The following is a 16202-nucleotide window of genomic DNA, read 5'->3' on the forward strand; positions in this document are numbered from 1 at the left end:
TTACACTCACATCACATCTGATTACAAGTGTGAACATTAAAATACTATTTTTTACCTAACCATCATCATTTACAAGTCAGTAAAAGGCTTATGATGCTACCTGACTAGCGTCTTCTTCATCTGTTGTCTTTCTCTTCTTAGAGAAGTATCTGAACAAGCTCATCTGAAAATGCAGTCAGCAGTTAATACATAATGACGTGTAGATATTTGCTTAATCCTATCAATTAGTTTACCCAAGTTAGCGTCACTGAGTTGGCTAATAAGTCTACCTTTTCTCCGGTAATTCGCTGCCTTATTACTCACGACTACACTTCTCTGACTTGGTGCCTGACGTGATGTCACTTTCAAGGCCGCGCTCTTGCGAGTAATTAACTCCAATAGGATCCCCCAACCACCCCACTCCCTCCCTCCCCTCCCTCCGCTGTTGCGCTCATCATCACACAGGCTGTGCTGTGAAGGTGGAGAGATGTGGCGGTGGTGCATTTGCGACAATAAAAAAAAAATAAAAGAAATTTGAAGGCGTGGCGGCTATGATTTAGCAGTGGCGGGCCGCCACTGCTAAATGAATGTAGAGGAAACACTGAATATTCACATATTGTCAATAACCAGGTGTGGAATAAAAATCTCTTTACATTTATATTGTGATTATTATCAAACCCAATTACCTGGGTAGGGTTTTAATCTGCCACTAATAACCATTAATTTCCTGCTAATATCAGACAGTTAACAGTAATTAACAGAAGCATATTTTGAAAATGGTTAGCAGTAATGTATCATTAATGTAGCTGTAAATGTAAAAAAAATACAGTAACATGCAGAACTGGTTTGGCTGTTTCTGATGTATTTGCTCAATAATTTATATTATTTCTATTGCTAATTTGACAGTTATACTACATGACATACTCCCAGGAAAGGGAAAACTGCATTCATATAACCTGTATAACACATTATGACATTACCTTATCAACAGCGCCAGCATCTGTTGCCATCTTCCTGAAGACTGCTTCAGCGATGGGGGATCTGCAAATATTCCCTGTTCAAAACCACAAACGAAATGTGATGTTTTTTTTTTGTTTTTTTTTTATCTAAATTGATGAAAAGCCCTAAATCAAAAACAGAAACACTCTAAGCTGCTATATAAAGTGTTTGCCATCTGTGATATCTATTACTGTTTCGTTTTTTGTTTTTGTTTTGTTTCCATGTATAAAAAGTAACACTGCATTAATATTTGAAGAAAGGCTTATTTTTTAATGTATGTTTGCAGCAGGAGTTGGATTTAGTTCTTTTCACTTCAAAAATCATCAAAATATGTTATATTACATACATACATACATACAACTGTATCCTGTGATATAAGATACTATCCATATAACACGTGTAACACATTATTTTTTGATCTTGTGGCTTCTCACAAGCTTGACCCATGTTTTTTTTTTTTGTATGTTACCCGGATGTAATAGGGTTTGCTGTTGCATGCGTTTAATCACTACTGGTTTGTTTACACATGTCTCACTAAAGTTTACCGCAACTTTGTCACTTGAGTAGCACAAACTTCCTGCATCATCATAATGTTGACAACATTAGCGATGAGTAGAAACTACTTTGATGATCAGGAGGAGTTCAAACCGAGCAGCCTATGGGGTGGACTCTGACCTGTCGTAAATGGACCGAAATCATTTACGGGACGCTGTCACCAATGTTCATCTCTGAAATTAATCAGGATAACGTTACTCAGCGTTTTTATAAACCACACATTGGGAAATCCCTGTTCCCGTTCAATCTGTACGGGCAGTAGCTGCTTCAAAACAACCAGCCTGTATGAAAAGTTTATGTTTTGTTCACAGCATTGCACTCATTCATTTAATAGAGCGACTTAGCTAGCTAAAACACTTCCGCTAGCGTTGTTAGGGAAAGCTAACAATGCCCCAATACATTACTACAACATTATAAATTTGTCTACTGTACGGCTTTTGTTGTATATTTTGAACACAAGCTTGTTTTCGATTAAAATACGTTTCTTACCAAGACAAACGAACAAAACCGACTTCGTACCACTGCCCGCCATGTTGTTCTGAAGGGTCCTTAATGACGTCGCAGTTGATGACCAACTAGTGCCAGAACAAAAAATATTGTTTTGCACACTTTTTGAAACTCATGTTAAGTTAGATAGATATGATGAAAAAGCTACAGATATGATGATTATCCATTTTAAATACTGAAATCGCACATTTCTTTAAATCTAATGAAATCCCTGAAGGTTTTGAAGAAATTTTTAATTAAGTATAATGTCATTATTGTGACAATTGTTGTTGTGATTATTGTTGTTTTGAGAGGTAGCTTATTTCTTTTCCAGTTCAGAGAGGTGGGAAATTAACATTTACTAACATTGAGTGCATTTACTTAAAGTCTCCCTGCACTGTTTGTGTTTTGGTAAATGTCAATTCTCTTGGATATTTCAGCTTCACTGTGCAGAATATTGTATGTTCAGAGTTTGACACAGAGTTTTCAAATTGATCTGGTGGAAGGGGAAAATTTCTCTGTGCTCATGTATCTGAATATGGACTGCTGAAGCCTGAATAAAACATAGGCTACATTGAAAATGGACTTTCTGTGATGTAGGAGACATCTTGTATCCATCAGTTAAAGTGAAATAAAAATATTTGCTTATGGTTGTCATAGATTCTGGATTTTTCGACGAGGAGTGATTTTTGATTTAAACTAATGTTGTTTGTTATGCTGTTATCATTGTTTGTGAAATTTGACGCATTTTTGTAGATTAAACTAAACACCACAATAGCCAAATACAACATTAAAATGCTAATAACATACATAATAAATGCATTAATAATAGTAATTAAGTGATGTAATAATATAAAGTAGCACTCAGAAAGGATTGATTCCTCTTAATTGAGTAAATTTTTTTCATATTTGTAAACTGTGCAGGTTCATTCTTGTTCAAATGACTTGTTCCAATTCAGTCCAATGGAATCTAGTGAATAATGTTTTTGCCAGACAGGAAGGAACACATTTGTGATAATTTGAAACATATGCAAATTTGGCTCACTAGCCTGTAACACTCACTTTTATTTTATTGCTAGATTAGTCAACACCAGCTTTGAAGTGCTGATAATAAATGTTAGTTACAGGGAGAAAAATAGCCCCTTATCTTATGAAAAAACTCCTCATTCATTCTTGATGTAAATTAGAGACACAACCTGCCTACAGTCATTCCATTAAACAAGTATAAATAAACTGTCATGCTTAATGAAATCCACACTTTTTATGACGTCAGCATACAGCATTGGCAAATCCGTGCTTGAGGTCACCTCAGACTAGAGCCCCATGGACCCTTTAATAAGACACAATGTTCCCTATTTACGGACTCCTGAAGCCCTCCCATATCCTGAGTAATGCTTTGCTGAGTCCTGGTGTAAAATACACAGGTCATGAGAAAATCCTGGACCAGGAAAGGGTAAGACATTTCTAACAGCAGATTACTGGGTGTTGTACAACATTCTTTCTTTACTGTGACGTGAGCTTTTGCCCCACATTTATGGAAAAATCCCAATTGTCAAGCAAAAAAAAGGTTCAGTGACTCTTGTTTGATATTCTAACCTATCTACAGAATCAATTTAATGTCAGTAGTATGAAGAACAATATTATTGTTAGACCACTGCTCTTAGGTTTCACCACGCATCGGTCTCACAGTTGAGTTGTTCTCATGGTTGTTCTTATACAAGTTTGGATCACTATCTCTGCATCTGAGAGTGTGCAGTGCAAGACGTGCACAGACTGGGAGTAACAGCTAACATTAATTCAAGGCCAAACTGCCCCTTAAACTCTCAAAGGTAAAATGAAAGCTGTGATGCCATTAAAATAATGTTATTTTCAGAGGAAGAAACTGAGACCAATCAAACACTGCATGTCATAGCTGTTTACACAAAAGTGTGATTTTTACTTCCAGTTCACATTTCATTATAAGTAAGGTAATTTTGGTGTTTGTGATGCCAACAAATTTTTTTTTTAAATAAATGAAAAGCAAAATGAAAAATTTGAAAAGAAATGACATGTAGCATTAATGTTACCACCCTTGGGGTGATGTCCATCAGGGGGCTATGCAACCACAGCATCCTAATGATGCTCAGTCACGCATCTGGAGGTTACTGGAAGCCAAGATAAAGACATAATGGAAATAGTTTTGTAAGAACTGTAATGATTAAGTACAATTCCTGGCGACTAAATACAACAGGATGTACTTAACTCCAGTCCTAAAACCTAAATCTATGTCTCACAGTACTACTTACAGAAAGTCTGAAGAGAAACACCAGAGAAGTAGAAGCCAAAGAAATAAATCTGAAACGGAAAAAAAGCATCTATTGTATTCTCAGTTGTAATGCAGGGAGAACAGATCAAAGAAAATTTTAAATTGGAGTGTTGTGGCTGTGTAAGCAGCTGTAGCTGTTGCATTCTGTAACTAATTAATTCACGTTCCCTGGTGTATTTAGCCTGGGTCCTCTGCTTAGCCAGTGCTGGGGACTATTCATTATCAGATCCAATGAAGAGCAGGAGAGGAAGTCTGGAGTGGAAAAGCAGATTGTGAAAAGATGCTTTAAATGCATACACACAAAATGCACATTTAAAAGAGACACATGGAGGATTTTACAATGGTGGGGCATGCACTTTTTTGTGTGTGAAATGCTTGTTAAGAGCAGAAAAAAATGATTTAACCGGTAAATCACTAGATAACTTACCATTTGAGTCTGTTTTCTTAAAAAAATGTTGCTTTTTAAAATTATCCTCTGTTTCATTAAACAGAGGCCTCTGCCTGTGATTTGCCTCGGAGGAATGTCTGTGGATGTTTGTGTCTGTGTAATTATGTGTTTTGGGGGGGTGCAGAAGAAAAGAGAGTAAAATGTCTCACATTTAATAATGAGATACAGATGCAGAAGATGCAGAAAAGGAAACTATAGAAGCTCCTCCCTAAGTCCCCCTCTTCTATGACAGCCCTGTACATGCATGTGAATGGAAATGAGTGATCATATTTCTTCTCAGTTCAGACTGGTAAAACAAAAGGTTCTGGATGAGTAACTCTTCTGGGGGAACTACAAGTTGGATAAACAAACAGCTGAGCCCAGCAGAAAGGGTAGACATGACTGTGTCTGATAGGCATGGAAAACACTGAATATATTTCAATTTATGATTTACTGTAGGTGTACATCCAGATTAGTTAATGGATAATTCTGTTGTCCCATTGGCTCCCCAAAGCCAGCTGTAGGTTGTCTGGGTTCTCTTTGATGGTTTTATCACAGATTTATTTCTGTTCATATATACCTTCAAACGTTTGGATTTTTGCACCATATGAGGGAACTTTAATTGTCTGTCCAATTTGGTGGATACACTGGACGAACAATGAATTTCGTGTGCTACGGTATTTAGGAAAAACGGTATGGAGTTATGTAGTATTATGTTAATGAGTTCTCCTGGCTCTCTGTTTCATCACACATAAAAGTCAGATGACACTAATGAATTTGCCATGAGGAAGGAAAAAATATCACACCTCGTAGAAAATCAAAAACTGTGAAGAACCAAGTTTTGTATAAACATGCTAATTAAAAAAGAAAGCAGCATTATAAAAAAAAGGTGTTGAGCTGTTTTTCAAAGAATGGTTTCATGTTTTTTAATGCCTGTCTTAACTGTTCCGAGGGCATTAACTAAATCTTGGAAAAATGCTCCAGACTGACAAAAAAAACAACTTTAAATGGCCGTTTTACTGGTCATGATCTTCTCTCAAAACCTTTTATTATGCCGTTCGCACAACAGCTTTATCTGGGCCAAGCTGTGAATGTATTTCCTTGAAACGAAACTACATGGAATCAGTGAACACAGTGCTGAGAGACACAGAACAAAGTCGCCCTGTTCTCTCCAGCCTCCAGCTTTTACTGTGCACAGCTACAGCTCAATAAAAACGTCTGAATGCTCTGCCAGACTGTGAAGTGAAAATCTCACATATGTCCAAACTTAAGGTCAAACTGAAATTTTGTACATCCGACTAATCACTGTCATTTGCATCATCACTGACAGCTGAGATGCACAATGGTGATTTTCGCATCAACATGTTACATTATGGGATTGTTAACAGGAGGTATTATACTTCTTGGGGACACCATAGTGTCTGAATCTGGACACTCAAATAAAATGGCAAACAGTAAATCTAGTGCACTATATAACTACAGATTGTGAGGAATTCAGGTATACATCGAACAGATGTTCTGCTGCAGAAAATACAACTGGCTATGGGGCATGCTTCCATTCCATTTCTCTGACTTTACATTCACCAGGTGTCAGGCACTCTGAGTCCATTATTCATGTGAGGATTTTTTGAAACATAAGTGGTTTAGAATGTTTCTGCTGTTATTGTAATCTGGACAACTTGTGGCAATTAGCTGATAGCTGAGAGAATGGAATGTTTTTACATGTGCCCACATTTGCAAATGTGAATGGGGGAGTCACCACTTTTTCTGCATGGTATTGATTAAAGCTTAAATATAAAGTAAATTGTTGTCCAGGAAATGTATATTTGCTAAGACAAGTACAAATGCAGCGGGTATGAAATCCAGGCCTACGTTTTGTGGAGCTGATCCAACAGAATAATCGTTGATTCCAGTTCCAAGATCATGTTCACTTTATGGTTTAAGATGTAGGAATTCATTATTATGTATAATAATTCAAGACTTCAGATTTTGCTTTGTTTCTTCAAATATGGCTCTCATTACTTTCAAAGTCTGGTTCTGAATTGTAATGTCACTGGTTTTTAACCATGGTGTGTTGCAATTTTTTTTTTAATCACTTCAATATGAATGGTAAAATACATGGATTGGTTGTATTTCCAAACAGACTCCTCTTGTGTTTATGCTCATTATCCTGCAAAATTTATCTATCAATTAATGTAGGATTATCTTATCAACATTGAAAAACAAAATCGAAATAATGGGCCTGTTTTGAGTAGAAAAGGATTATCTAGGCCTGGCTACACCAGACTTTCTGACTACATTCAGATAAATGTCACTTGTGCAGTTGTCTTTGGAAGTTTTATCTTTCATGTGATTATTGATATTGGAGTTTTTTCTGACCTTGAGTGGTTTCTTAAAACGCAACATTGATGCCAAAGTGCCAACTGGCTTTTGACAGCTTGAGGCCACTGGAAACAAGCAATATAGCTACACACTGACATACAATCGAAGATGAAAGCAGTGGGAGGGAAAGTTACGGTGTATGAAACCAAAACAATGAGCCTTTGCGAATATAAAAATATTGATTGGAGCAGCTTTAAACATCTACACCTACATTGGTCTGTGAATGAATTGATTCTCTTCATGTTGGTTTCTGTAATCAGGCCAAAAAAGCAAAAAATTAAGTGAAGAGGAAAGGGAAATTAAAATACCTGATGCACCATGAAAAAACATTGCAGCAGTAATCCTCCAAACACAGTTGTTTTCGGAAATACAGTAAGATGGACCTGTGATTAATAGACACTAACACACTAAATGAGTGGGATGTGACGCTGACCTTGTATTCCTGGTAATTAGCGCTGAATGTATAATAACCAATTATCAGTTACTTTACATAACACTCAAACAATAACTGCAGGTAAAAGATGCCTGCATCAATTATATCTGATAATTTGCAAGCCATTTTTAATTGAGTCAGAGGATGGATGGTAATCATTGTGAATGACTCAATAAAAACACAATTAGCAGATGATGCAGTCTCGCATAAAGTGTAGAATATGTTTTTCCAACTAGCAGCATAAGTTAAGAATTAAATAAAAGTGAGAGGTCTCATGGGAAAAATGACTAATGATGTCAGTCTTCATGTTTACTCTGCTCCCTTGCATCTCTCCCTGAGTCTGCTCCCTTTTTAATTAATCAGAAACAGAAGTAATAGATTTGAAAAGGGCAGAAACAAGCTGTAAACGCAACATTGACATATTATCACCTTTCAATTTGATGTGACAAATGAATTAGCAAACAGTTGGCTATTTACAGATCAAGCAAACACAAAGCAACATTATCATTCATTCGAGTTATGTTTTGGACACATAATGAATGTAAATCCAATTATCACTTGCCTTTTTAACTCCATGTTTGGTCCCCACCTACTCCTGGGGGAAATATGTTGCTCTTAATGTAGGGGCTATTTATAAGTTTTCTCTGCTGCTCAAAGTGGTTGGTGATTGCCGATTGACAAGAGCTTCAGCCATCATTTCCTTTACAAGACAAGAGGTTATAATACGCCCTCTGAGCAGCACTATGTCATCAGGGCAGACTGGAAGCTTCATTGAGCAGAAAGAGACGAGACATGCAGGGTTTAGCTGGTTAGTGTGCAAACTTCAGTAGAAGAAAAGACCTAATAGACAAGAGTAAACACTGGCGTTGCTTTTCACCGCTGGAGGCAACTCTTGGTGAGTAAAGGAATGAAGTTTGATGCTGAGCTTGCAAAGCATCTATTGTACTGGTTAGTAAACAGCTGTTAATGCTAACACTGGCTATATAGCATTATTCTATGTAGCATTAGCAAAATTTACAAATAGCTCCTTTGAGCTGCTAAATACTCCAGTATGTTGCAGCTTGTTGCTAACTTTGCCTCTGTGCGGTGCTGGGCAGGTAGTGTACATTTGGTTTTTAAAATGAAGCTAATGAGAGTGGTGTGAGAACAAAAGTAATAAAGATGTGGGCTGTAAAACCAAAACAATGAGCTGAAAGAGGCTACAAAGCTCCACCGAGCTGAAAGGATTGGCATTCAGGTGATAATTCTCTTTGAATTAATCACCTTCTCATATACAAGCAGTCAGTTCATTGTTAATACAAAAAATATCTTTATAGCATATGCTTGTTTATTAAAATATATATAATATTTTGATATGATCTTTGGCCATTGCCCATTTTTGATCAGCCAGTATAAACACTGTAGAACAGTACAGTACTTCAAAGCAGTAATTCTGTGTAAAGCAAGAGCCAAATATTTATGCCCTGAAATTGTATTGATTGGAATTCATCAACAACGCCCTTACATTCAAATTAATACATTACAGCCCCTTAACCTTGTCATCCTTGTGAGGAATCGTTAATCATTGTGACACCTCCTGCATGCCTCTTTTTAGCACCTAATTCTGAGGCCGTATCTCAAGGACATCATGAGTCATTTGAAGCAGAGATCAAGGGTGGATAAAGTACAAGTAAACACTGCTGAATCCCCAAATGAATTGGTCAGTCTGATTTTAGGGAAGCCAATCAAAAGAAAACACACGGCTGAATAAATGCAATCGACACGAAAACCAGATGTGGTATGATAATTATGTACAATCACAGAAAAAATATGAGTTCACTTCAATTAAATTGCAGAGGCATCAATAAAAAGGCCCCCAGGTCACTGGTTTTTCTCAGTCAGCTGTCAGCAGAAGTAACAAGCAGAAAGATAACAGAACTGTCTTATTTTTGATGCTGGGTAATTGCAGTAACAAATGCAGTATGTGGTGTTTGCTCTTAAAAAAGTATAGAAGTAAGGACTTGAATCTGAGTCAGTCTTGTAGGGTAATTAAGCCAAAGGCATGCAATACTTTATTCTGTTGACATTCACACTGCACATTCTAGTGCTGCCCTCTGCCTTTTGAACATGTAAACCTGGTGATGGTAACTTTAAAGTTCAGTTTGTTCACAGATGTTTCAGATTCTAGTTCAGCAAATGTTTTCAATTACACAAGGAAGCAGAGAACAGGGAGTCAGTTGTTACCTCCTTATTTTTGTGATGGGATTTGCATTTTTTTTCTTTAATTTCCATCCATTGCATTCAAACCCTGATCTTGCAGCTATTGTAAGCCAAGAAGGTTTCAACATACACACTGAATACTGTTGTGCCAGTGTTAACGCTGGAGGTTTTTTTTTTTTGAGTGGAGACAGTATTATAAAAACATTTGTACAAGTTTGTGTAAATTCATGCGTACACCGCTTTCTCTCACTAAGCACAGGCACCACTCACACACATATCTAGCTCTTGTGAAAGATATGAGCAAAACATATTTGTAAACACATTAAGAGAATGCACAAAGCCCTAAAATGGCAATGTCAATCGGTCAATCACTCACAGTTCCTGCAACAATGGTCTTGTTTGGTTTCAGGAGCAGCATTCCCTCTAGGGGAAACTATAAAGGACTTTGCTATGGAAACCCCCCTAGTTGGCGCTGTGGTCAGAAAATTGCCAAATGTAATCACTCACTAACTCAGCAACACTTAGTGGAAAGTGTATGGAAATGCTCTGTAGGGCAGAGAGCTGTGCTAAAATGAAGCGGACAGTTTTCTCTGTTGCTGCAACTTTCCTGTTTTGTTTTCTCTTTTTTATTTTGGTTGATTATCATCACTCACAACTCTTATGTTACACATGTGTTGCACATCTGTTTGATCAGTTACCCCTGCTTTCCTTCTCAGTATCACTATGTGATACCACACCAGCAGATGTTTATAATGGTCGCACACACACTCAACATTAGACATGCATGCTATTAATATCACTGGGGATTTTAATGCCTTTAGTAAACATTTGTGTACTTACTCAGGCTACTTATTTATATGCACAGATGAAAAGAAGCCAGTAAGTTCTGGTACTAAGACATTTAGTGAAAATAGAAGCACTGGCATTACAGTAGACTGGAGACCTACTGATTTATTAAAATATAATTCAGTGTTTTATGATTTCATCAGATTGAAGCACATCCAGAAATGGGCTCAGATGGGATCATCATGACTGGCTAGGCACGTGCAGTGTAGATTTTAGTGTGCAGACGCTCATAAATGTGAGTATACTGTAGAAGCCAACTGCACATGATACAATACAAAACTAATCCAGTTCCCTTTCCCTTTATTGTTCATTATTTTATCAAACATAGCATGTGGGAATATTGGAATCTATCAGGGTTTTTGTCTCGTAACTGCTTGTGCTGTTTCCTTGACCCAATAAATTTCAGTATTGCTAGGTCATAACCTTAAAGTGGGACATGCTTACAAGATAAACAACTACTGGCTGATTGCACTTTCAAATTATTGGTCTGGGGTGTTTTATGAGTGTTTTAAGCATAACACTTTTAGGATCCAATAAAACCTCAAAGTAAGGACACTGTATAGTCTTTCTAAAGTCACCTTGCACAAGTTCTTCACTAATATACAGCTACTTAGCAAATACAAAATCTTGATGTAAAAACTAATCAAATGTCTTTCCTCTGTGAGTTTTTAGAATTGTGCAATGCTGTTTTGATGGCTTTGTCTGAGACTTTAAACACATTTTGAATAATAAGGATGAATAGATTGGAGTAAACAGTTATTGCGCAACTTAAGCACTGTAATGAGTGCTGTGCCTATTTGATGAGTCAGTTTGTCTGGTAAATGAGTCGATAAAGGATAGCAGGGAATTACTAGTAAAGACAGAAATCGTTTTTCTCATTAGATAATGTGAGTTTTTGTCCTGTATTGAGCAACAAGGATAAAAGCCCACACTTCTACCAGGACAAGAGGGGGAAAAAAAATATGCAACAGTGTCAGCTTTCACTGTTCTCACTTGTGATGGTATCAGGTGTACTTTGAACAGGCTTGTGCTCGGTTAAAACTAGCCTTGCACAGGATGGGTGGGGTAATGTGCTGTGTGTTTGAACAGACAAGGTGAAATCTGTTGTGATACGTGCTCAGGCAAAGAACGGGCTTGAATGGAATCTTTTACCTCTAACACTTGAGAGGCTGTACACTGAAGGATTACTCGCTCTTCGGACATAACTGATTTGAATGTTCATTAAAACCGCAATGGAGGCAACCAGTGACACCAGCAAAATCCTGGAGAAGGGTCCTGAATACCTTCGAAAACAAATGGAACTGGAGAGTGAGACAAAAGGACGCATGAGTGCTGTGGAGAGGCTCCGGGCAAGCAAACCGAAATACGTCAAAAGCCAGCAGGTGGTCAACTCCACTCAGGAGTCAGTGATCAGTCTTGGATCAGCTTCTGTGAGCAGCACAGGGTCTTCTAACCGGAGCTCGAACCGTGGTGGGAATTTTGTCACGGGAAATAACTCGAAAGAGGCAACAGGTGGTGTGCAAACCTGCTCACCAGGGCAGGTACGTCGGTCCAGCTCCAAAAAACGACCCGACTCTCTTCTGCTTTACAGACAGAAATGTGAGTTACTGAGAGGTGCAGCAAACTATCGGAAACATCATATAACACGTAAGTTGCTGCTTAACACTGGGAATAAAAATGTTCCATTACTTGAGGCGGCAGATAAGGAATGTGATTCTGAAGGCAACATGGAAAAAATCACCACACCTGAGGGAACAGCAAAGGAATGTAGCCCACATGTAGTTTCCTCCCAGTCAGAGAGGAGGAAAAATGGACTCTCAGAACAATGCAGCACTGAGAGCGGGAATTCCGGGACAAAGGTGACAACAAGTCTCCTCGCCGTTCATGAGTTTGAAAGGAGATCTGGCAAAGGGGTCAGTCGTTCTCACTCTGACATCAGCTCCAGGTACTCCAAAAACTTTGCAGACTTTGATTCTTTTTTCAAGTACTGCGGGCTTGACGGTGAGGTCATCAAGTCTTTGGGGAAGGAGAACTTCTCGGCACGCTCAGATGAAATTGCAATAAACATCCGCAGTGTCAGTGTCTCTACATCGGACGGCGGCTTCTCCAGGAGCAGTGGTGACAGTGATGGCTTACTGGAGGATAATTTAGATAAAAAGATACATCAGGGGACGTCAGTTATTGAGCGCAATGCACGGATTATCAAATGGCTATACAGCTGCAAAAACGCCAAAGAGACTGGGAAAAAGTTACGAGACCTCGACTGACATCATTTCTTTTTTCTTACAGAAGACTATGCTTACACATTTTATCCATTTAACACATTTAAGCGCGGACCATACATCAAAAACTATCTGACAAAGATCAAATGTTCATGTATTTATCTGTCCAATGACTCACTCAGACCTGACTCTTTCAAAAGCCCACAGATAGATATAATTCCTGGCTTTTGGTTGTGGAAAACGATGACCTTTGCCCTTTCACTTTTCCACTGCACTGTACGTGTTCGCAGCTGTAGTGCATGTTTGTGTGTATGTGTGTGTGAGCTACATGTATTTATGGGTGCCTAAATGTTTGTTTTCTTCTGTCTCTGTTCAAACTATATGTTTGTGCCAATTTCAGCTGAGACCTCTGAGAGCTGTTTGCATCTGTTCAGACTTGCATAGAGCTACAATACCTGTCATGCTGGGGCCAGGCAAAGTGCACAGAAATATCCTCATGACAAATCACAGACACAAAAATGTTATTTTCCCAACAATCTTCATATTGAAAACGTTTATTTACATGTAATTTAGTCTGTCAACCTGTGCATTCTGCACACTTAACCACACCAAGTCAGATTGTGACTGTTATAAGCTGCTAATTATAGCAAATATGCGATTGCCAGGTTAGAGAACCTTCCTTTGGCTGATGTTTTTCTTTTTGCTAATGATGCAGTTATAAATGTTGTTAATCCATTAATAAATGCATAATAAATTGATTTTAGTTCACATTCTCTGCAAGATAAGTGCTCATCAATCCCTGAATGGGATTTTTCACAATCTGGCAACTGAAGAACTTTTCTTATTAATGGTTTATACCTAATCTATAAAGAATTACAAAATGATTTATTATCCATTAATAAAGTCATTAGTTGCACCTTATAAACCCATCTTAAAAAAATGTCCCTCAACATTAGTCAAAGTAGTCTTAAATCACTACTTATGTAACCTGCCTTTTACGTTCATCAGGCAATGAGCTTTTCAGGTGAATAGTGTACATTCCGTTACACTGACACATGCACACACACACACACACACACACACACACACACACACACACACACACACACACACACACACACACACCACAGTTTCATTTTAAAAGTGCTCCTTACAATAACATGGTCTAGTGTTACTTATTGGCAGTAATGAATCTGGTAAATCGGACCAAACTAAAATGCTTGAAGGATGCTGGATGTTTTCCAGCAGTTGCTCCCTGAGTCCTGTGTGAGAGGAATGTATCTAATAATCTGATGGGCTTATGTCCAGTGACCCATTGTAACTGTATATCCACTTCCCACCCTATCTCTGCCTGCTCGGTTTCTTCACCACCTTCTGTCTCTTTCTGTCTTTTAGCCAACTTGCTTTCACTGATCAAAGCTCAGATGTTGTAGCATGAGTGGGGGAAAAAAGCAAGGGACAGACTATTGTTGTTTCAGTGTCTTAACAGAATTACCATACACTCTGTTTCTCTGATTATATGCTGTAGACACACCTTTGACTTCTCCATAAGCCTCATGGCAAGTCATGTCCTGTAAACTTGCTTGTAGCCAGAACTCAAAGTGCCTTTTTATCTATCTGGTTGATATTGTACAGTTACAGTTACCAAAAAGGCACTTAACATGCATGTGTATTGTAAATGCAGAATATGTGATTAGTGGCTGAAAATATACACTGCTTGCATTGCAGTGGGCTTGTATCTTTGTTCATTGTTTTGTTTTTTTCTTTTTTTGAATGTAAAAGTTTTACTATGCTCTCAGACCACTTTAGCCTAAAATGACAATAAGAACTGTAATGTCAAGCCGGGTCAATCTATCACTCAAGTTGGATTTTGCTGTTGCCTTTTATACTGAAGTACTGTACAATTTGTGAAATTATTGCTACACAAATAAAGCTGTTAAGGATTTTTCTTATAGGTTAATCACTGCTTAACCTTTTTCATGGTAACAATGTTCAGTAGTTTTGTTCACATCTTGTCCTATATTTAGGGCAGGTGCAGGATAAATGATTTTTCCTGAAGATTCATCTAATGACTCTGTAACTACTTTAAGTGGTCAATTGCAATTGAAAGGAAAGCAATGTATATGGATATATGTATAAATAGTACAGATGTACTTTGATTAATAGTATATGTGCATCAATAAGGCCTACAGTAGATCCCTGTGTGAAAACTTTGACTTTACTGTATGTAGCCTAAAGGGGGCAGTATCTAACAACAAGACTTAACCTAATTACTGTGTTAAAATCTAAGAAAATATGTTTTCTGGCTAGTCACACCAAGCCTCTGACTGCAATTAAATCACATATAATGATATCCATAAGAACAATTACTACACATAAACCAGTTTGGATGCATGCTTGATATGAAGTTCTATTTTTAGTTTATCTGAGGAAGACAAAGCAACAGGTTTCGCTTCTGCCTTCAAAACATAATATCTAATGGCAGCAGCTATTCAGACGTAGTCACTCATGTCACAAATGAGCATGCATAAACAAAACAGATTTGATTAACTATGTGAAACTGACATAATAAAGTATGAAATTATATTGTGTACACATCAGAGCATAACACTAAAACAGTGACCTATATAACATGACTTGCATATAGAGACTTGTGAGGACTTGTCAATTAAACAAAGACTTTTTCTGCAGAAAAAAGTTCTCCTGTGACAGATATGTTCTTCCATGTGACATTATTAGATTGTTATTACAGATGCACCATTTTACTGTTGTAGATGCTCAAGTTTGGTAGTTATAGTTGGGTAGCTTAGTCCAGTTTGTTCCCAGGTCTGGCCACTCCATAAGAGGGGCCATGACATGATTTATATGAGGAAAGAAGAACAATAAAGTTCTGCTTCGAAACAAGTCATGGACATTTGAAATCTGACAGGTGGTTCCAACTAAACACTTTTTTGGAAGGGGTCACAAGCCAAAAAGATTGGGAACCACTGGTTTCCTTTTTAACAATGCTTTGTATTGTATACGCTTTTTTAATTGAAAAATCTTTATTTACCTGTTAGATAAATGTAATGGAGTAAAAAAGTACAATATTTCCCTTAAGTGGTGTAGAAGTAAAAAAAAAAAAAATAGAATGAAATGGAAAAACTCAAGTCAAAAACGTACTCAAGTACAGAATTTTAGTTCCAACAACAATAAAACAACGACCTAGATAAAATACCATATATTATAAGGTCTAAACGTGAGACTTCTGGTTGCTAACACAGTGTATTAATTCAGCAGTTTAAAGCAACGATCATTTTTGTTTAAGAAAAATGTTCCTCAATAACCACATCATCACTCACACAGTGTCCAGTGGTCCAGTTTCCATCC

At 37.5% G+C, this 16202-nt stretch overlaps 2 protein-coding genes across 4 annotated transcripts in view; one reads left to right on the forward strand and one right to left on the reverse strand.

The window, feature by feature from the left end:
* Positions 1 to 2090, reverse strand: part of acp1 (acid phosphatase 1) — a 13959-nt gene extending 11869 nt beyond the window's left edge. For all 3 annotated transcript variants that reach the window (XM_023400497.1, XM_023400496.1, XM_087172379.1), the window contains exons 1-2: positions 2023 to 2090; positions 960 to 1033 (exon numbers count right to left, since the gene is read on the reverse strand). In XM_023400497.1, coding sequence (XP_023256265.1) covers positions 960 to 1033; positions 2023 to 2065 — 117 coding nt within the window. In that variant the 5' untranslated portion in view covers positions 2066 to 2090. The remainder of the gene's footprint in view (positions 1 to 959; positions 1034 to 2022) is intronic.
* Positions 2091 to 11504: 9414 nt separating this feature from the next.
* Positions 11505 to 14781, forward strand: fam110c (family with sequence similarity 110 member C). The gene has a single exon (XM_023400463.2). It carries the CDS (start codon positions 11826 to 11828, stop codon positions 12876 to 12878), a length of 1053 nt encoding a protein of 350 aa, XP_023256231.1. The 5' UTR covers positions 11505 to 11825; the 3' UTR covers positions 12879 to 14781.
* Positions 14782 to 16202: the final 1421 nt, after the last annotated feature.

This window comes from Seriola lalandi, unplaced genomic scaffold, assembly GCF_002814215.2.
Source record: "Seriola lalandi dorsalis isolate HSWRI2012SDOR001 ecotype SW California unplaced genomic scaffold, Sedor1 jcf7180002052504, whole genome shotgun sequence".
Classification (NCBI taxonomy): domain Eukaryota; kingdom Metazoa; phylum Chordata; class Actinopteri; order Carangiformes; family Carangidae; genus Seriola; species Seriola lalandi.

Bases quoted from the DNA above. Each gene is read 5' to 3' on its own strand.
- fam110c (XM_023400463.2), top strand. From the start codon at position 11,826: ATGTTCATTAAAACCGCAATGGAGGCAACCAGTGACACCAGCAAAATC.